The sequence below is a fragment of the Cotesia typhae genome, unplaced genomic scaffold (assembly GCF_013202065.1).
Source record: "Cotesia typhae breed Kobodo isofemale line unplaced genomic scaffold, CoteBio_Ctyphae contig_44, whole genome shotgun sequence".
Lineage (NCBI taxonomy): Eukaryota > Metazoa > Arthropoda > Insecta > Hymenoptera > Braconidae > Cotesia > Cotesia typhae.
The window spans coordinates 6059833-6082951 of NW_027423753.1; the positions used below are offsets into that span (position 1 = coordinate 6059833).

At 29.4% G+C, this 23119-nt stretch overlaps 1 protein-coding gene and 2 long non-coding RNA genes across 7 annotated transcripts in view; 2 read left to right on the plus strand and 1 right to left on the minus strand.

Moving 5' to 3' along the window:
- Nucleotides 1-23119, minus strand: part of LOC141529131 (uncharacterized) — a 66945-nt gene that overhangs the window by 33272 nt on the left and 10554 nt on the right. For 3 of the 4 annotated variants that reach the window (XM_074245561.1, XM_074245562.1, XM_074245560.1), the window contains exons 3-4: nt 16865-17617; nt 14682-14879 (exon numbers count right to left, since the gene is read on the minus strand). In XM_074245561.1, coding sequence (XP_074101662.1) covers nt 14682-14879; nt 16865-17617 — 951 coding nt within the window. Of the gene's footprint in view, nt 1-14681; nt 14880-16864; nt 17618-18733; nt 19140-23119 lie in introns of those variants that run through there. The other variant, XM_074245563.1, reaches the window with a different exon arrangement.
- LOC141529134 (uncharacterized) lies at nt 11325-14137 on the plus strand. 2 transcript variants are annotated; one of them, XR_012479525.1, is made up of 4 exons: nt 11325-11439; nt 11542-12015; nt 12166-12921; nt 13001-14137. It is a non-coding gene; the product is annotated as an uncharacterized LOC141529134 (long non-coding RNA). The 2 variants fall into 2 exon arrangements; XR_012479524.1 differs by having other exon boundaries at nt 11337-11439; nt 11512-12015.
- Nucleotides 17230-19375, plus strand: LOC141529135 (uncharacterized). The gene is made up of 4 exons (XR_012479526.1): nt 17230-17338; nt 17401-17506; nt 19171-19182; nt 19273-19375. It is a non-coding gene; the product is annotated as an uncharacterized LOC141529135 (long non-coding RNA).

A 23119-nucleotide genomic window follows, 5' to 3' on the forward strand; every position in this document is an offset into this window, starting at 1 on the left:
TAATAACTCTCATGTACACCTTATGCGCATTCCGCTTACCATTTTTTTTAACCAATCGTTTTTAATTTTAATTATAATTACTTGTAATTAAACTTTACTTTGAATATCTTTAAGAATTATTGTATTGCATTTTTTATTACAACAATTATTGAATGAATAATTTATCAAATAACAGATAATTAAAATTTTGTCATAAAATACTTTTATAGTTTTTTTTTTTTTTTTTTTTTTTTTTTATTCTATTGTACGTAAATGCTTATTTTTTACTGAGAATTTTATATTTGTAATACGTATTCCGGACACGGTATTTAAATAAACCTCTGTGAATAATTTATTTTAAATGAAAAAAATAAAAAAGAAGAAATAGAAAATTACTTGGAATATTCTACGCTATTTTTATGTATTTATTTATTAAAAAAAAATTGTCCCACATTTTTTGAACTTTGAACTATATTGTGAGTTTATACTTGTGAATAAATAAGTAACATTTAGCCGGTACCTACTGCCAATTATAATTCAAGTGTTTAGTTATGTAATAGATCAAGAAAATTTTTCATCTTCTCAGCATCTAATTAATATTTATAGTTTTTTTTTTGTTTCAATGGTTGAACACGGTAATTAACTAGCTTGAACTAGTTTTTTAAATAACAACTTATTTTACGAGCGTGAAGCCAAAATAATTGTTGAATATTATTAATAAACCAACAATTTTTAGCTTTTTTTTTATCGTACCTATTTATCAATGTAACTAAGTTTTTGAGAAAGTAAATTGTCATAAGTACATGAAGAGAATTTTAAAATTCGTATTATATTTAATAATTTTTACCGAATCCAGGCCACAGTAGGTTATTCATTTGTTTGCAAATATTCCGCGTTCACAAATTACAAGGTATAATGTACTGTATTGAGAGTACTGTTTAAATTTCATCAAAAAATAGTAAAATTTTAAATTACAACAAGTACTTCATACTTAATATTTATTTCTTCTTATATTATTTTATTTTTTGTTTACTGCCTAGTCTTATTTTAAAGTGTAAAACGATTTCAAGTCAATATTTTTACCGTAAAGATTTCATAGATGAATAATCATCTTATCGACTTTATAATAATTAAATGAATTTATCTCATATTTAAAATTTCATACTGAAACATTAAAAATAGAGCTTTAAAAGTTAAAAAATCAAACAGAATCTAAATTTTCGTTAGTTTACTGGTTTATTTGGATTTAAATTGATTTTTATTAAAATTAAGGTGTAAAAAAGTTATCAATGAATAAGACTTCTTTTACGATAAATTAGAGTATTAATAAGCTTATATATAAATGAATAAAGAAGACAAAACTTAAATTATTTAAATTAAAACCTTATTATCAAACGAAAACAAATTATTCGTAATGAAAATTTGATGTCGTTAAACCATTACATCACAGAAGACAGAAGAATAAGAGGGGAATACCTATGTAAACGTGACAAAGTTCAACAATAGAGAGAATGAATCACAAAACGTAATGTGACACTTTGAAAGCTTAAAAAATTCAATTTATCTTCTATCCATTAAATATGTAGTTGGGTGAACGTGTAAACGTTTTTTGTTACTCAATTCCGCAAGTTAAATAGATTACAAGTTAAACTATGGTGTACGATAAAAAATATAACATTATTTTGTAACTAATGTAATCTTTCGCTGGAATCCAATTTGCAAAAAAAGTAAATCTTATCTCTCAGCAAAATTATTCAATAATATAAATATTTTACCTCAATTTGTTGATCGAGAATTTTTTTTTTTTCATTATTCTAAAATATTTACGGTAAATTTCTTTCTATTTATAACTAAGATTGTTATGGAGAAGATATAGTGTCTAACAAAAATTTCATGAGTCAGACAAAGTTTAAAATTAAATTTCAAAAAAACTTAGTAAGGATAATTTGAATTACCATAGTCTTTATGAAACAAGAGACCGAATAGTTGTTTTTATTGTTATCATTGTTTTTGTTAGTGATAATTACTTTTATTATTCAAAAATATGTAAAAAAGTTATCTACGGATCCATTGATAAGAAAACTAACTTGATTAACGAGAAACGATATTATACTAATGGTCTTACTTCAAGAATTTATTCTCTTAATTTATGAATTATTTAAAGAAATTAAATTTTTTTTTCAAGTAATAATTTCTTGTTTCAAAATTTTATCAATTTAAAAAAACAAAATCTCTATTAAACTTTTGGCAAAATATTTCAAAGAAGTTGATGTTATTTAAAACCAATGCGAAAAATGGACTTGATTCAAAAGAATAAATTATGAAGCAAAATAATCATTAAGAAAATTTTATGAGCCAAAAAATTTTATAAAATTAAATTTCTTGAAAATGATTTTTTTGTTTCAGGATTTTTCCTCAATTAAGTTGATTTTTTTTCTTCTATCAGATTAAAACAACTACATACTTCTGTAGAGTAAAATTCTTAAATAAAGAATTCTTTAGTCATCCAAAAATGATAACTTTTTGATCTAATAGTTAATTTTTTAAATGAAGATAGTAAAATTTAAAGGAAAACATTTGAAAATAAAGTGAAATATGTATGGCGTGCAAGAATAGCTTGTCCGAGTAGAGAAAATTTAAAATGGTTCTTCCGGGTTCGATCGGGCCATTCCTGCACCTTGGCCTGCTGGATCTCCTTAACTATCCTTACGTTACAGCAGAGTGTAGATTGTACATTCTCAATATTCCCCCTATGGGGCACATACTGCACTTGGATATGGGTATGGGTATTATCACACACAATGCTCCAAGTCGAAAGAGCACACACGTGTATATATTATATATACAAAATACCAAACGAGCCACAGACCAAACATGGTAAATAAGTGAAATAAAATATCTGCAAGTAACCGCGGGCAGTCACGAGCACCAGAAGCAGCCACGCGTTCCAACTTCCAGCTTCTCTTGTCACCATCTCATTAGCCTTCCTCTTTCACTATTATATTAACTTTATATAAATATATACATAACATATATTTACATTTATTCATACATACGTACATTAAATGTACTTATGACATTTTAAACAAGACCCACGTGCGTGTCTCATCAGAACTTAAAAGTACCGATCTTATACGAGTGTAAGTAAATTTTCATGAAATTTCACTTCCTTCTTTCTTCTTTCTTATTTTTTTCTTACTTGTTACATTATTGTACATATTTTACTTATATAGAGACTTTATTTATTTCAATTCATACATCCAGCAGACACTGTTATGGGTTATGGCTCATGGTTGCGTGCGACTTGTTATTACGATGTTTAAACCAACATGAGGATTGAGAAAAGACGAACCATATAATATCTACAACCACCGATTGTAAGTTTATATTCTCTCAACAAACCATCAGAATCGTACATCACATATGCGATCTACCTAACACACTAACGCATATCAAATAGTGATGATAATAATAATAAAATATGAAGTAGAAATTAATGGAAAAAATATATAAAGAAGCGTTAAAGAGAAGGAATACATGACGACGGAAGATAACGCTGAAAAACAAGAAAAAGAAGCGACTTGTGCTGTGAATCGTCTTCAATATGACCAAGTAAACTAACCGGTCTTGGATCAGTATAACTACCCTGAGGTAATGAAGACATTTTTTTTACACAAGATTCCATGAAAATTATACCTACGCAGTAAATGGCATGTCAGAGCCCAATAACGAGACCGAACATTTGAATAATTTACGTACAAACTTTGAATTATTGCAATTATTAATATTTAACTTCGAAAACGTATTAAATTTAAAATCGTTTTTGTGCTGATGATCGTGACCACACCCGACGTCGACATCCCGCTAAGGATTTCCCGCTAAATTAACAACGTTAGGATTCGCTTCTCTATGAAAGGGTAAATCTCATTAATATTTAAGCGTAATTATTATACAATTATCGAGGTAATTACGCTTTTTTTCGCACATTAACTGAATAAATAAGTTTTTTTAATTAGGACACTTCAAAGGGCAATGACAGTGTTGCGTTACATCATTTTTTTTTTAATTGGCTGTAAATTATAATTTATAATTTAAAATAATTTAAGAAGAAAATTTTGTGAAATTTTTAGACGATTGATTTGTTTATGGATACAATTAATAAAATTTGTAACGTGACCAAAAGAATTAAAGAATTGACGTTTCGTTCGAATTACGACGATGATGAGTTACCAAAAATTCGCACGCACATTTGCGTGTTCATAATTCAGTTGTTCACCATTAAAATATATCAAGTTAATTGCATATGAAGTAAAATAATTATTGAGTTATTTTTTATTGAAATATTTTAATCGATGTATAATTTTAAGAAAGTTAATGAACTAAAACGGGTAAGATTAAATAAAAAGTTGTTGGAAAATGAAATCCGGTTGTCAATGAAGAAATTAAGAGACGGAAAGGTGCAACTTTGATTATTCAAAAGAAGATATGATCGATGCATAATATTGATGTTTGATGTCTTGGTTTTTGTCTTTTTGTTTTATTAACATATTATTTATCGAAGAGATCGCATTATCGCGCATTACTTCAAAATAATAACGTATTTAAGACGTCAATTCGACACTTTTGATGTGTTTGAAAATATGGAGAGAAAGTATGATATTATAAGAACCCGATTATTATTCGTGTCGAAGAAAAATTATCCACTAATTTATATAGTGTAAAAGATTATGAAAACATTTAATTATCACGATAAAATATTTTACAAAAAAGATTTAAATCATTAGTGTGTAGTTCGATAATTATATGGAAATTATTTCATATTTATTATCATCATTATCATTATGATTGTTGTAATTTAATACATGGCAAACTTCTGTAGAAAGCTCTAAAGGTCATAACGAAACTTTATATGTTATACTTGTATATATACATCACATGTTATTCTATTTCATGAGATTATTGGCTAATAAAACTAACAGTAAAAAATTATTGTTTTGAAAAACTAAAAAAATAGATTTTACAGCAATACGAACTAAAAAATTTTAGGTAACTTTTTAAAATGTAAAAATATACCGATCAAAAGCAGTAGGAAGTTCATTAATTTTTAGAGCTTTTTAAACCGTAATTTAAAAATTAACTTTATCCAAAAGAAGTAAAGTTGAACCAAAAAAATTATTTTCAAGAAAAACGGTTGTTTTACACCTAGAATTTTTTCAATTCTTAAAATTGAATTCTTTAAATTCTTTGTTTAAAATAAATATTTTATTGATTAGCTCTATGGCTGGATTACAAAGATTGTTTCATTAAATTTTACCCACTTTTATGTCATTTTTCTCGATTATTTTTGAAAGAAACAAATGTTTTAGATTTTTTCGTATCCCTAAATAATCTATTATGTTTATATTTTATAATCTATCTTAAAACTTAAATTCTCAATGAATAGTTTCTTCTCTTCTATAAATTTATATTTATCAACGCTTATCGGACGTTAATTAGTTTATCATTTTATATATCAAATATTATCAGCTTGAATCAAAAAAATAAATTCTCAATTCGAAAAAACAAAATGTTGGCTTTGAAAAATTTTGTTTTTCATTTCAAATTTGACACATGTTGATTAAAACTTAATTTCTTTAATCAACAGCTGATTATTGTAAGGTAAAAATAAATTTAAAAAAATGTTGTATTAAGCGTGGGATGCTATTGATATCAATTGTTCTAAATTTTTTAACTTCCCGCTAAGAAAATTGAAAATTAAAAAAAATCGGGAAGTTATTGGTTTCACCCCGTTTTTCGAAAATCGAGTTCTCATCAGATCTTGACGTTTTGAGGTCCTAGAAAGCTTCCCTGACTATTCCCGCGATGATGTCCGCGCGCGCGCGTGTGTGTGTGTGTGTGTGTGTGTGACACCCTTGGAAAAGCTCAAAAACATAATAAGTGCAATATCGAGCGCTTAATTACGAAAGTAGCGGGAAGTTGCAGGGATGGCCGTCAGGGTCAACCGTTTTCCTAATTTTTTTTTGCTATTTTAGTGATTCCGTTACTTTTACAGACACATACATACGTTCGATTTCAATTAATAACATATTTAAAAAAAAAAAAAAAAAAAGCGTTAATCATTAAAAAATTTTCCATTCATATTAATCAGTTGCACAATTTAAAAATTTCCATATAATTAAATAAATTTAATAGAAGAACAAAAAAAGTTGATTGATTAATTGAATGACTTTGTGCAGAGAGATAACAGTTTAACCAAGGGTAATTAGTTTAAACATTATATACATCTCAATTATCCGAAGAATCTGATGTTATACGTGATCAAATAATTCATTTAAACAATCTCGGTTGCTATGATGCTCTATTAACTGAATAGATGTTAATACTTTTATTACTTCTCACACTATTTTCTTTCCTTCTATTCACTCATTACTCTTCTCAATTACCGCTGGCTGAATGCAAAACTATATAATCATAATGATGATAATAATAATAATTATAAAAATTTATCTACTCACATTAACATAGTTTTATTTATTATTTTATAAATTTATTTAGTTTTATTATTATTATTATATTATATTATATTATATTATATATATTACATTACATTAGCGATCAACGGCAATCCAGTTGAGTTTGATTCTACTATCGCTTTCCGGCTCGTCGCGCGTCACGGCACATGCCCATAACACCGGCGTGCCCCTCATACTCAGTATGCAGAAATAAACCCATACAGACATCATACCTACATCAACTACATGCATACCCGACATTTGTAACATTACAGAGATAGTGCCGTGAGAAGTTTTTTATTAATAATTAAAAAATAAGGAGCTGAAAAAAAATGAAAGAAGAAGTTAAAGAAAGAAACGAAATATAATGTAATGCAATGTAACTTTCGATGCAGCCGCCCATTTACAGACATGCTCGCGCCGGTATTCGGATAATTGCCAGTTGCAAAACATACCCAAAGACACGATTATATATATACAACAAACAAGATCCCTCACTCAATCATTAAAGTAATGAAAAGTACCTGAAAGGTATGATATGGTATGGTATGGTATAGTTTGGTTTGGTATGAGCTTGTGGGTTTCTGCTCTGGCTATTTCGTTGCTAAATATATGATATTTAAGTAAGCTGATAGTTTAAGAAAATTTATAAATTCAAACTTTAAACAAGTGTTGACGCAATTAGAAATTGAAAGTTAATTAATGGCTCATCGATTGCTTTTACTTGTTAAGATTCTTAGAAATTATTTCCCAGTTAACTGACCTCATACCGTAATCTAGTAATTCCCCCGTCATGACTGACCCACGACCCGATAGAGTTTGAACAAAGAACGGAAGCGGAAGATTATTAAATTAACAATTTAATATAAAAAATTTTTTACAAGACAAAAATTTGGTGGAACGTAAAAATAACCATTGTTTATTTTTTTTTTTTTTAGTTGAACGCAAACTATCAATTAGAAAATCTTTAGGAATATTTAGAAAAGTTTTTCAGAATTTATTACAGTATTTTTAGAAGTTTTAAAATTGAGAATTTTATCATTGGACAATAAATTATTTAATTCAAAAAAATTTCCGAAATAGAATGTCCAAAGTAATAATTTAAAAAATCTCTCCTAGATAGAAAAATTTCTTAACTGTTAATAAATTCACTTATTAAGAAACAATTTATTAAATAAAACTAAATGTCTTTTAACTTTTAATAAATATTTTTTAGAGGTAAGGTACACTTATTGACAGTTAACGAATATTTAATAACTTTTTTTTTTTGAATTTTTTTTTTTTTTAAGGTGTGATATATTGTTGTTGTTTTGTCAAAATTGAATTTTTATACTAACTTTTTTTTTTTTCAAGAGTCTCAACAAATGTTTATTGAAAATTAACAAATATTTATTAACATTTGGTAAATAAATTATTAACTGTTAATAAATATTTAGTACACTAAACATGAGATAATTACAATTAAAAATGACATTTTTTGTATGGTCGGCATTGAAAAAGAGTTAATAAAAAAAAAACAAACTTTTGTTATTTACGCATTAAAGAATTTTAAATATTTTTTGAAAAACTAATTAACAGCTAAATTATTGAAAAATATTTGAATGTAATTATCCAGCATTAGGGAGTAAGAAAAAAAGTAATAGCATAAACTATGTGTTATAGAGTGATTATCATAAAAAAATGCTTCCATGTAATAGCTAAGTTTTTCTTCTTAATCTAGCGTGGATGAAATATTAAATATTAATAAATAATAAATAATTATTTTAATTCATAACGCAACAGGTTATACGGGCGGGATAAATTAAAAGCGAACTTATTTTAAAAGGGTGTAGAAACTCAATGGAATGAATCGCCCACGCAAAGGCGTTATGCCTTGCGATTACGAGATTCGCGCCATTGACTTCTCGTATATAAACCTGACTAAAGTATAAGCTATATGTATACATCGGTATACATACAATACATACTTGTAGGGGATATATGAGGGAGAAGGGAATTAAAAAAGGATAAGGAGCATACCAACAAATGTGTGGGTTGTGTTCTGGAATGCACAAGACACAACACAATATAAATATATAGATGCATACAATGTTCGTGTGTACATTTGTACCCGTATAATAAGTACATAAATTCGTCTTATGATAGTGTTTGTCCTTTCTTCTCTTTTTCTAGTTTTTTACATTTTAATTTTCCTTGAAAACTCTGGCACACACTTTACTTCACGTTTAATTTTCTTGCCTATAGTTCAACTTATTTATAAATGATCTTGGCACATCAAGAATATCTTAGAAGACTCTCCTTCGACATGACAGGTTCTACCCCACTTCCGTGCTCTGCGATTATCAGTACCGATCTTCGCTGGGAGTAGTTATTAACTACCATAACAATATAATCTACAGTTGGTGTATATAAATCCAACTTATTACACTCATTTTTCGAATGACTAACACGTTGTATTAAATTATACGAGATGAGATCTTTAAAACCTGCTATATATTCAAATTACCTATTAAATAATACTAAGAAATTAAAATTGTGCGCGTACGTGCGCGCTCTAATTCTAATCCAATAAGAAATCAGGGTCCATTTTTTCGGTTAGTATCGATACTAAACTATCTTTACTTCAATCATCAATTTTATATTATAGGATGTGAGAACACTATTTCCACTGCCATCTACATTTGAGCCTACAAAATTGAAGCTCACGAATTTTCAAATTCACTTATTCAAATATTCAAAGATCATATCAATGCAATGAATTACTATTTGTAAGTATAATAAATGAAATAAATGATTACTTGTGCGAAGTGAGGAAAGCAATGATGAATAAATTTATAAAAAAAAATAAAATGAAGTGAATTGGTGCCATAACTGGCGCCGGCTTTGATCGACACAATCATTAAGTACAAGCAAGTCTTTCATGCTATCAGCATATTATATAGAGCAGAAGACAAACGAGAATGAGCTCGCAAAGGTAAAAATACTCGGTTTTGTTATGTAATTTTATAGGCCTATTGTAAAACTTATGCCTAAGCCGGTTAATATTACTTTAGCGTAAAATGGTTCAATTTTTATCTAAAAAACAATAAATAATAATTTATAATTTTATTTAAATAAAAAAAATACGCAATATGTAGTCAGAAAAAGATTCGCACTTAACATTATTTAATTTTAAGAAAAAGAAAAAAAAAAAGATTTTTTACAAGATGATCGCATCCTTTCAGACAGAGTTGTAAATGTTTTTACTTTAACTCTCAAGAGTACAGGACGAATGATGAATTTTAAAAGATTGTTGGGTCTGTGGGTGGTCTTAGTTTCTTTCTTTATTTAAACTCTTTCTTCTTTTACTCTTCTCTATATACATCTTCACTATACTCTCCACCATTACCATTCTTCGTAATGTATATATATGATTCTCTTAACTCAACTATTCTCCATACCAGTGAATCGAAGCCCATGGACTTAAAAAATAAACCCAACACTTAAACACCACACGATAAACTTTACAGCTCACGGTGTGACTCTACTCTGAGAAAGACTACTCAAGTTTAAGCGAATAAACTCACCAACTCACGATCTTCTCAGGTTCTCAAGTAAAACATAAAAATAGGAAGAAACAAAAACGAAAACCGTCTTCAGTCTCTGGTCTCGAGTTTATCCTAAGTGTTCTTCAGTTCTTTTATATTTCTTCATAAACGTAGTGTAGTTTTCGTCAGTATTCTTAGTTATTAGTTTTCTAATATATATCGAGTAATTCTTTTTATCATCTACTTTCAATACAACCACAGACTCAATAAATATTCGACGAAACGATACTGATACAACTAAAAAATAAAAAGATTATAAAATCAACAAGATACTGATAAAATATATAATAATAAAGATACTAAATATATTGTATATAATACTTTACTAAATAGAAAAAAAATCGTCCTGCGCACTGTACGGATAGCTGAATAAAAAATTGCTCGAGTGATCGAAGGTCAACTCGAGCACACACTGGTCCATAGAAGCGGGGGGAAAACGGGACACCACAACTGAACACCATTCACGATACGACGACGATGACGACAACGACGACGACGAAGACGACGACGAGACGCCAGCCAACCGAGCGGTAACTGACCTACGACGATTCGTTCACCCCAACAACTAATATTATCGTATCATGTTGTCTCCCTAACTCGCGGACACGCGAAATAATCAATCCTACACCCACACACTTTAATTAAATCTAATTCACTTAAAACTTACTATTCGGAGTTTCTTTCCTTTCTTCTTCTTCTTCTTCTTCCGCTTCACAATCTTATACTGTTTTTTTTTTTTTTGTTATTTCTTCTTTTTGTTATCGTCGAGTAACTCGTATTATATCACTGGGTCTTTAATAAATAATAAATAAACGTGAAAAAGATAACCGTTGACAAAAAACACGAAACGACAGAACCGGCGACTACCGCGACAGAGACGGCAATGGTCCCGTGACGGTGGTTTTAACACTCGCCATGCCAAAGCCAAACCCGTTCGCGTTAGTCTTCTCCCCACTCTCGAATCTTTTTCAGTATCCCCTCTCTTTACTCTGTACGCTTGTACTTGTACTTCACTTTACTGAACTCTCAATATAATACAAAATACATACAACACAGAACACAACCAAGTCAATACAGGTAAGTACAATATAAGTAAAATGAAGATTCTTCTTTTCTTCTTCCTCTTCATGTATATATGGACTTACATACAAATAAGTCTAACAAGTATTATGTGTAGACATGTTAGTGTTTTGATGGTGTTACTTCTTATTCTTGCCGACTTAACATCGGTGTGGTTGGCGCTAGCGTCTTGTCGCGCGGGAACCACACAGGAGAACCGGTAAATCTTTCGCATGAAGAGGAAATGCCAACGAACTCTTACTCGTCTGCACACTCTTTTCTTCTCTTTCTCATCTTTGTTGGTACGTATTATATTATATTATATTTACACATAACATATAACATATAACGTATAACAGCGATACTGCACCAAGTGTGTATGTGGGTAAATGTATATTTTACAGGTTAGGTTAGAGTGTAGAGCTTATAACACGACGATACCAAATAGGAGCTTTGAAGTTTAAGAGAAACGTCAGCTGATGATAAATTCGCTCTCAGTATCGACGATGCGGACGCGGTTGGCTGGAAGTTAGAAGGACATCGTATCGTGGTTAACCCATTTAACCATCGAACGTTCTACTCCCTCGTCCTTGCTCCCATAATACTGACGGAAGTGTCAAAGCTGCTAAAGTTATTCTTGCGTTGGTACTGAGACTGGTACTGGTGCTTATATATCAGCAACGATGATAATAAAAAAAACGATATTTAAACAGAGTATTAATATATGCACTGTGCAAATACGAACGATGAATTGACGACGATTCCATTGCGCAATTAAAATGCACTTGGTCGTTAAACAATGCCGAGAAAAAGAAATAAAAGTTGTGAGTCGATGTGTTTATCCTCGGACGCTCTTCGTGCCATTCTGCCACCTCGAGGTAAAACTCCGCCTTTTTCTTATCTACCTTGGTGGTTTCTCTACGCTAAGGGACCATTGCTAAATGCTAAATCAACCCTGGTGCAATTAAAAGTCTGGGTTTTGAAAATAAAAATAAAGAACTAACGAAACATTTCATTCTTATCTTTAGGTAAACTTTTATAACAGTACGGGTTTAAAGAAGAAAATAAAAGTATTAACAAAATCCTATCCGGTGCACAGCAGTTGGAGGGTGGATACGAAGGAAGGATGTGAGTTGTAAGTGCATACTCGGATATAATACTTGTATATACTTGCAGCGATGCTATGTATAGATGCTATATATATATTGAGTCATAAGTTTAAATTTAACTCGTCATGGAGTTTCATCGATTCGATAATCGTATCAATTCACGAAAACTTTCACCCAATCTTGCATGGTACGCCCGGAAGAAAGTGTAACTCGATCTCCAGTACATTCTCAAAGACACTTTTTTAATATATACATACATATATAGTGTTGTCTTGTCTTGTCTTCACTTGTTGTTCATTTGCATATGTTATTATACACAAGCAACATGAAAGATAGAAACGAAGAGTAATGATGATGGCAAAACAAAACGAATATAAAAAGTTGAGTAAAAAATTGCAAAATGTGCGTTTCTGCTGGATGATGGAGTAGTTGGACAACGTGCTTATTATGTCGAGGCAATAATACCAGCTCCGAAGTATACTCTGGACGTTATTAAACACCCGTATAATAATCGACCCTGCGATCATTGAATTATTGAATTAGTGGTTGATCGAACAAGCAAAGGAAAGTCAGACTCAGATACAAAGATCATGCATCGAACACAGCACCCACGAGTATGCGTGCCTTGCGCTTGGGAAAGCTTTCATGCATCCTGAGCTCAGAAAAATTATCCAGGTAAAAAAATTAATAATCAATCTTGTATATAATCGCATAATAAAATATTTTTAATTAAACTGATCCACTCCTTTTTCAGCGTGACGATCGGAATGTTGGTAGAGAAGCTATCTATTCCTGTTTACTTTTTAATTAGATTATTTTAGTGAAACCAGTGACTGACAAAAGTTATATTTTTCACAATTTCATTTTTGAGAATTTATAAATTAATCATCGAGAAACTGCTAAAAATATAGTAAAGTCAATTTTGATTTTAATTAAAGGTTAACCTTTTATTGTTAACTAGAAGTCGATCAGATCGACTTTTGGACTTGCATAACTTTTTAAACTTCAGCGGTAAATCATCATGTAGGAGCATATTTTAAGGAAATTGGAAATTTTTTAAAATTGGGAAGTTATTTGTTTTACCGCGTTTTTAAAAAATCGAGTTTCCATCAGATGACGTTTTGAGGTCGTAGGAAGCTTCCTGGACTATTCTCGCGATGTGTGTGTGTATGTGTGTGTTTATGGATGTAAGCCTTTCATCACAACTTTTGAACGACTTGAACAATTTGATCGCGGTTGGCAATAATACAATTTTGACCGATTCGGGCCGGTACATAGATTTTAAGAAATCTCAAAAAATCTACAAAAAAAAATTTTTTCAATTCCAAAAACTAATCAGCTCTTAACATAAAAAAAACCACGTCGATCGCCGCCGAGCTGGTCAAAATCGGTTGATTCGTTGGTGAGTTATCGTTGACAAAAAAATCGAAAAAAGTGATTTTTTCGAATTATTTCGAAATTTTCTGATCAATTACTGTTTAAAAGTAAATCACAGGATTCAAGAAACTGTGTTAAATGCTACTAACCGCGTGAAAATCGGTTTATTCATTCAAAAGTTATTTCAGTTTGAAAATTTAAAGAATAGTGTTTTATTAAACTCCTATCAGACTTTTGAGGTCGGAGAACTCAAAACAACACAAATTATATTTTTGAGGTCGGAGAACCCAAAATAACACAAATTATATTTTTGAGCTCCATGAACTCAAAAAACGTCATAAGTGTAATTTTAAGCGCTTAGAGATTAAATTAGCGGGAATTTGCAGGGATGACTTTTAGGGTCAACCGTTTTCCTATTTTTTTTTTTAAGTCTATGAAAAAATATAAACCTTTATAAAACAGAATTGATTGTTAGTAACAACCTGTTGTATTGTTATAATCTCAGTGATGTTTATTTTTACCGCATAATTTAGAAAAATTAATTTATTAGCTATCTATAAATGAAGAAATGTAGTGAGATTAATCATTTTTTAAATTCATATACGATTACACGTTTATTGATTTGTCTTGTATGCAAATATTTTATAATTTTATACGATACGATTAAAAAGATATTTCATATTAATTATCTACTGATTGAAAATATTTAATGTTTTTATTTTATTAGTATTGAATGAAGTTTCGATGTCAGTAAAAAATCATTAGATCGAAATTGTTTTTAAATATTTGGTATTTGATGTATTTTTATTTTTATTATTGAATTAGCTATACCTACTCACAAAAAATTTTTTGAAGTCGATTAAAAAGTCAACTTTTCGAATCGATTGATAAACTTTAAGAGTTGAAATTATTATAATTGATAATAAAGTATCCTTAAATAATTATCCTGACTGAGATAAAAATTTTCTGAGATTTTTAGATAATCCAGATTATTCACCATTGATGAATTCTGGTTTATTAAATATTGTCGTTATTAATTATTATTTTAATAGACTTACCATATTGAAGACAGTACTCTTGACTTGGGCGAGTAATTGTGAGGCAGGAGACAGATAAGACTCGACAAAATTGTCAAGATTGCCATGATAAGCGCAAACAAGGATGTCACGTGCCTGTCGAGTCAATAGATCCAGGACGTTTTCACCATAGATAGGACCTAGCAGACTTCGTACAAGTGATGCAACATCACCACGTCCCTAAGATAAATTTAATAATAATAATGATAATAATATATTAGGTATGATGTGATGTTATATATGTGTATATAGAGATATAATGTAATAATAGCTAAGTAAATTTAATATTATATATGATGTCTATGAAGATTCATCAAGTACTAGAGGCCGGAAGAAGCAAAGAAGCAGCCTGCGGGTAGATTGTCATGACACGTGGGAACTTCCTCTGATGATTTGCTTGCACGCGTGGGTTTAAACTAAACAGCAGGGGACATTGTACTCCCCACGTCAATATTTGGAGAGTTTACACGTAGCACGTTACAAATAATACAAAGGACATGTGTTGTTCAAGAGCAGGATGTGCAGTTTATAGATATATTTTGCACACAGGGGACACACTAAACTAATATAGTGAGTATATATAGTATATATATCTCTAATGAATAGACAAACTAAATAGGTGTGTGGTAACACCGTTTATGTGTCTCTAATTCAAAAAACCACAGGACACATGATAAACTGCAGTGACATGTGCGTTTAAGTAATAATAAAAGAGATAAAAAAGTACACATGAATAATACAATATCAGTATTTAAGTCAGGCTGCACATGCATTGGTGGTTGGATACGAGGAGGTGATTTATTTATTCAGGCATCAAGTTAAACATTCAAAAGCGTTAATTCCGCGTGATTTATTCCCCGCTGGGGGCCAATCCAAGCCAAGAGGTAATACTCTCGTAAAATCTCAAGCCTTTTAAGCAATTTTGTAATTTTTCTTTCGCCCCTCGTTTAAACGATGATGACGTTTAAGCGGTACAACATAAAAGAACATTTACCGCAAAGATGATGCACAAAAAATATCAAGACGAAAAACATAAAAGAAAAATAAACTATGATGCTGAATAAGAAAGATGAAGAGGTAAAAAAAAAAAAAAAATGAAAAAAATAAAATGTTTTTATTTTTTGATAAGTCGTTTTTCAAAGCTCGATGATGGGCACCCCGTTGCGAGAAAGGCTCATCGTTGATGGAAGGAATAATATATCTTTCTCGCTCTTAATTTATATTCTGCAATGACGAGACTGCTTTGAAAATTGAAACAGCCAAGATGCAGATATACTTAATGGTTTACATTCGTATGTATATGTAGATATATTTATAATAATATTTATACGTATATATTGCCATATGTTTATGGGATGAATATGTATAGATAAAATAATATAATAATAAATGAGATATTGCCAGCAGGATAAAGCGAAAGCGAGCGAAAAGGTTGATGGTGATGACGGACACCGTGAAGATAAATTTAACGGTGATATAGTTATTTTGTTACGTTTAAAATCTAAATAATAACGATAAAAATGGTTAAGAAAGAGTTAATGCCGATTACGATTGATTGAGTGAAAGACTTGGGAAACTTATTTATTTATTTATGTAAATGTAGATGTTGTTGTTATTGGAAAATTAGACAGTCAAAGCTTATAGAAAGTTTTTAATGGATAGAATTCAAGTTAATTCTGTGCTATTTTGCGGATACTAAAATTAAGAATTTACACATTTTTATTGCTTAGAGTTATTTGTTGCATGTTTGTATTTTAAAAGATTTATTGCACTTGTCATAACTAATAACCATAACCATAATCATAACTATGTTCATGATTAATTTAATAAACTCCTTGTTTTATTTTATTTTACAATGTTTCATTGTAATAACAATGTTCATACATGCCGTGACACACAATATAAATTGTATTAAATTACTTTTAACAATTACAGCATGACTTATTGTCTTTTGTGTTTAATTAATTCTAAAATAAAAAATATTAATGTTAAGAATCGATTTGCTCAATAGCACAGAATATATGAATCATAAATTATATCTACAATATAAAATGTCTGTCAGCATACTTGTGCAAAAACTGGCAAGACCTATTTAAAGAGCAATTAGCACATAATTAAAAATAAAAAAAAAAAATATCATAAAAACAACGAATATGCAAACTTACTCCAGTTGATAATGAGTATCCAGGTATTGCTTTTTCTTCATTAATTTCACTTTCATCTTCTAAATTATTTAAATCTGTTAAAATATCAACATTACTTTCTAATTGCAGGTCTGATTCATCAACAAATTGATCTCCTGTTATACTTGTAGAATCAAGAAGACTTTCAGAGCCAAATTTACGTTGCGTTGAAGCAGGTGGCGTAGCCTTAGATTCATAGTTTCTTGTCAGTGAAGTCGCTCTAGTTGGTAAAAGATCATTAAAACATTCTTCTTCAGTCTCTCTCGTTAGAATTCCAGCGTTATTAGACACCGTCGACTCTTCCAAGTACCAGGAAGATGACGCGGACCGTCTGGTGGTTCTACTTCTACCAGTACTCCCAGTAGTACCACAACCAGGAGCTGTTGGACGTTTTCCACTATTATTTCTACGAGTATCATCATCACGAGATGACAGTGCTCCTTTGCACTTCCTCAGGTAATTTTTAACTTTTTTAGCTCGGCTTTTACGATTCTCATTATCACGATTTATTTTAACAGGTTCCGATGTCAATTCATTAACGTCATCTGTCTTCGTTGTTGTAATTGTTATTATGGTTGTTGTTGTTGTTGTTGTTGCTGCTGCTGATGGTGGATTACTATCATGGTTAATATCTTTTAAATCTTTATTACCGATTTCTACAGTATTGATCTCAGGTGCTAGACTCCAGGTCTCTAGTTCTTTATTGGGTGTTTGAACACGTTCTGCCGGTATTACCTGAAACAATAATTGTCTCTATAAGCACATACTGTTTAGTTCATATATATATATATATATATATATATATATATATATATATATATATATATATATATATATATATATATATATATATATATATATATATATATATATATATATAGCAATACATATACGTAAATAGTTAATAGTTTATAAAGTAAATGCAAAGAGAAAAGTCTCGAGTAAAAGGCGTGGGAGCGAGCGGTACTGAGTTTAGTTAAAGTTGTATCGCTATATAACGACGATAAGCGATTAAACCCGTCTCTGTTTTATTTTTAACTAGCTAAAGAAGATTTGAATTAAAAATAATAAATAAATAGATATAAGACGGAATCGTTAAAACTAGATATAATACAGTTCGACAGCATTCGTCTTATAACATCAACAAATGTATATGTTTATATATATATATATATATATATATATATATATATATATATATATATATATATATATATATATATATATATAGTTACTCTTAACTTATAAAACTAAACGTACAGTAATATAGTAGAGTAAAGTTAACTGGCCGCTTTTATAATACTTTTATCTCGTAATTTACTATAACCAAAGAGGGAAAGTTGTTTGCCACAAATCCCTCTAGCCATCTATCCAAAATTTTTTCATTATTATTTAAAACCATCACTTCAACCCCTTCAATATTAAAAGTTAACTTTCATTTGTAAACACAAACGGTATTTATACATACGTGTAGATAGTTATTAATTTTTATTAAAATCACGGATTAAATTGATAAATAAAAACCGAATCCATCCGGGATCTTTTGAAATAAACTTAACATAGATATTGAAGTATAAATAAAAGTTGTCGGTGTATGAAGAATATATAGCCAACGTGACATGCGCGTCCACACAAGGCACCTATTTCACCTTTTATAACGATGGATTTATCGACTCCACATGCTTTACCCTCCACCCTCGCAACTTACATACTCAACCTCTATAACTTGCTGCAAGACTATTTTACATCCTCAATCGAGTGTAAACAGAAGCAAAAAAAGAGCTTTCCTATGAGCTCATTTACTGGATATGTGAAGAATATACATATATATACATATAAGTGTTAGTGTACCTTCTTACGACGTAGCAGCTTCCAGTCAAAGTGACTCATCTCGTTGTTTAATATTTTTACCAAACTCTTCTCAATACGTGTATAATTATTACATATATGTATGTATATTCTCGGTACACTCACAACGATGTTTAAACGAGTGTCTGAGAAAATCACGAGTAGAAAATTGATCCTACAAAGTGCTCTCACGACTCCATTTACTCATCCTCTTTAGAGTAGATACTTGAGGAGGATTTAAACGAACAGGACAAGTCAATGACTTTGTCTCTACAAGACAAGTCTCTGGGGATACTGTCCATTCACAATCCATCTTCACTTATTCAATTCACATTATTATTTTATCACGATTTTTAAATTCAACTTTTGACTTTTTACTTATTTATCTATTTATTTATTTATTTATTTTATTTTTATTTATTTATTTATTTTTTTTTCAGATCATACAACTTGTAAGTACAACATACTTGAGACTACACCCGACACGGTTACACGTTCTTAATTAAAGGCATTATAATGAACTAACCGCAAGTTTATTATAGGGCGTGTTGCGTCAAAGAAAGTGAGGTATCACGGCCGTGCTTGCGACTCAAGCTCCAGGTCATGAACTAGATCTATTGGAAGTCGAGCATGCGCGAATTCTTAAACTTCAACCCCTTGGCAAGCACCCTCAAGCACACCGGTCTCAATTGCTCCACGAGCCATGACTACTGTTACTATATTCACTTACAACTTAATTATCATTATTATTAATTTATCACGTAATATTGAACAAAAGCTTAACGCATAAAGTTCATTTCTTGGAGGTCATTTCAAAAAACATATTTTTAGATTGATCCGGGAATCCCGGTATATACCGGATGTCTGGTGTACTTGAAATGAATTATAAAATACCGCATAGTGAGTCTTGTGGCGGCATCTCTGGTCTTGAATAACCACTCTCTGCATCTGCCTCTACCTCTGGTGATTTAATTTCCTATGAAGATAATTCGTCCTTAAACTTTTTCTGCATACATATACATTTATAATACTACTACTAAACACTTTGTAAGTATAATCACAGCGGAAAGGAGGGACACACAAATTACAACTCAAATGACAATGAAAAATTATCTACTGGTTAGATAATAACCTAGTCACGTAATTCAACAATTAATTAACACAGCTCACCAGTATTTAAATATTACTATTGTTATTATCTGCATTATTTGCATAGACTGTAATATAAACGTGCATTTGATTTCGGTATAAATATATGTGACTGAGAGGATGAAGAAAATTTTGTCTTCAAAAAATCCATATTATTAAATTTTGTAGTTTAAGTTATTATCATCAAAATCATCAAAAAGATTTTAACTTAAATTTGAAATTTTTTATCGTTTTATGTGTTTGCAAGCAATAGTTAACTTATTATTTCAAGTTTCGGGAGTAGATCTAATTAGATTCGAATAACGCACTAGATAAAATTAGTATATTTTTTATTCATTTTATTTTGTATTCGTGAATGTGATGAGGTATAAAATTTTAGTAATTAAAAATTTAATTAAAAAAAAAATCTTTAATAAATCTTTAAAAATCGATAAATAAGTTGGCTTGATTAGAGAGTAAAAATGAAGAAAATGACTCTCTCGAGTCAAAAGAAAATATTCTTGAGCTAAAAAAAAATTTACTTATTCCAAAAATAATTTCTTGGCTTAAGAATTTTTTTTTCTCGACTCAAGAAAATTATTTTCTACAAAACAGGATTCGTAGTTTAAGATTTTTCCTCTTACGAGAAGTTAATTTTCTTAATCGAGTATAATTTATTGACCGACATTGAGTTGGATGGAAGTTGATAATTATATAAACTAATTAACTGTGTAAATAATTTTTAGAATTTTTAATTGTTGTCTAATAGTTCTGTCGCGTTAACTGAAATAATTTTGCAGACTATTTGTAGTAATATTATATCATTTAATTTTGATTAATGTGTAAGACACGTAATTGAGTTTAAATGTGCCTTGTAATAGATTACTAATGGTCAATTCTATAATATTTCTCATATTAATTTACACTTATGTCAGTAGTTTAATAATAAAATATATGACAGTGGAATTGTTAGTTACAAGTTGGTTCCATGACATTGTTTAACAAATCATTAGTAATGATAATAAATTTTATGATAGCGATATTATAAATTTAAAAAATTTATTTCGTCGGTAACTAAAATTATTTATATTAAAAAGTTTCTTAAATTATTATTTAAAGCTCTCAGCAGTCACACAGTGGTTACGGATTGTATATGATTAACAGATAATTGATAATGTATGATTAAAACGTTGTTAATAATATTTATTAAAAAAGGGTGTCAAGTGCATGAAAAAAAAAAAAAAAAAAAAAAAAAAAAAAAAGTTAACGTAACAAAATAATAAAAATAATGACACCAGTATAGTACGGTAATAAATAATAAATGTAAAATAAATAAAAATGATAACGTTAACATAGGCATGTCTTATATGTAGTAAAATGTACGCGTGCGATTTGCGGAGGAGTATAAACGTAAAAGTAAAAAGAGTCTTATAGTCTTACTGTTTGGCGAATGCAGGAGCCAACTAAGGAGCGAAGCGTTTCAATTTATTGCCTTCACGATCCTCGAGAGTAGTTATATCCCGCGCTCTCATATATACCTTTGCTGTTCCTCTATGTGCTGTGTGTGATGTATATGAGCTTCTCCTTTTATATATACAGTTATCTCACTCGTGTGAGCGTCGAGTTTAATAACGCAATAAATAAAGATACGTATCAACTCGACCGCCGACGTCGTTTGTACACGATAAAAATTACCGAAAAAGATTCGAAAAATTATATGCATTTTATCTTCTTAGTCTTTTTTTTTTATTTCAATACTTTAATAATATTATAATTATAATAGTAATTATTCATGTCTTACGCAGAGTCTTTTGTGTTTCGTAAATTATTTTTTATTTATTGGATTTTTGTTTAATTTAAATATTATTATAATTTAATGATGTTAAAGTGTAATTGTAACTACGATGGGATATGCCATGAATTATATTTTTTGGTACACACAATAATAGTAATATAGAGGGATACGGAGTCTCACGCTCTCTTACATGCATATACGTTTGTGGGTAAATAATAATTAGTATTAAATCATGTGTGACATATAAATAAAAAAAGAAAATTATAAAGATAATATGTATATAAATGTTTAAATTTACATATTTTATATTTGTTGATTCATGCTTTTTAAATTTACGGCTATAAAGAAAAAGTTTTATTTCAAACAAGTCAAAATAATAAGTTATTTATTGATGGAAATAAATTTAATAGTTTATTTAAGTGATTATTTTTCTGGAACAAAAAGATAATAAAACCGACGAATGGGAAATATTGTAATTTTATTGACAATGTTAAAAGAAAATTTTTTTGATGAAAATTGAGAAAAATTACGATTTGTTGTCGTTAGAATTGTTAACCTTAAAAGGAATTCAAATCTTACAGAAACTGCGTTTAAATGATTTCACAAGAATTAAAAATCAATTGAAATTTAACAATTCCTCAAGTTTTGAATACTTTTTCGATAAAAATCTTTATTCAGCAGACAGGAGAAGTCACTAGTTATTTGGTACTTTTACTTTTCTTCAATCGAATAGAGAACTCGTATTGAATTTTTTTCTAAGTAGGACAATTGAAATCCCCTCGAAAAATACTGATTTGTGTAATCTTTTGCTTTCTTCTTTTATTACATCGAGCGAAATGTGTAATCGAGAAGCCAAAAAAATGTTATAATCGCGTAAATGTTATCAAGATGTACAAGAAATAATAGACTTTGTTTTTAGTGAAAATCAAGTAATTTATTTATTTAAGAAAATTTGCACAGAAAAAAAGGTTCACTTGAGCCAAGAAAATATTTTTCTTCCTAATTATCACCTTGAGCGAAAAAAAAAATTTTTTTTTGACTCAAGAAATGTCACTTATTCCAACAAAATTAATTCTCTTCCTTTAAAAAATACGTATCTTGGTCCAAGAAAATTTATTTAAGTAAAAAAAAACTTCTTGTTTTGAGAAAATTCAGCCTCTTGCTCCAAAAAATTTAGTTCTTGATAGAAGTAAATTTTCATTAATATTTTTATTGATTAACATGTCAAATAAGAAAATCAAAATCCAATGTTGAATCATTTTTTTTTTTCATTTAATATGTATAATTACACGCTAAAATAATGTAAAATGGATATCAAATATTCAAGAGAAAAATTTTCTCAAGGTGAGAAAATTTTTTTCTCAGCTGAACTAAGTGCGGCGCTGCTTCCCTAAAGTATATAAAAATCGTGATCAAATATAAAAATTTATTGTATCAAACATTTATGATAATTTGAATTAAGAAAA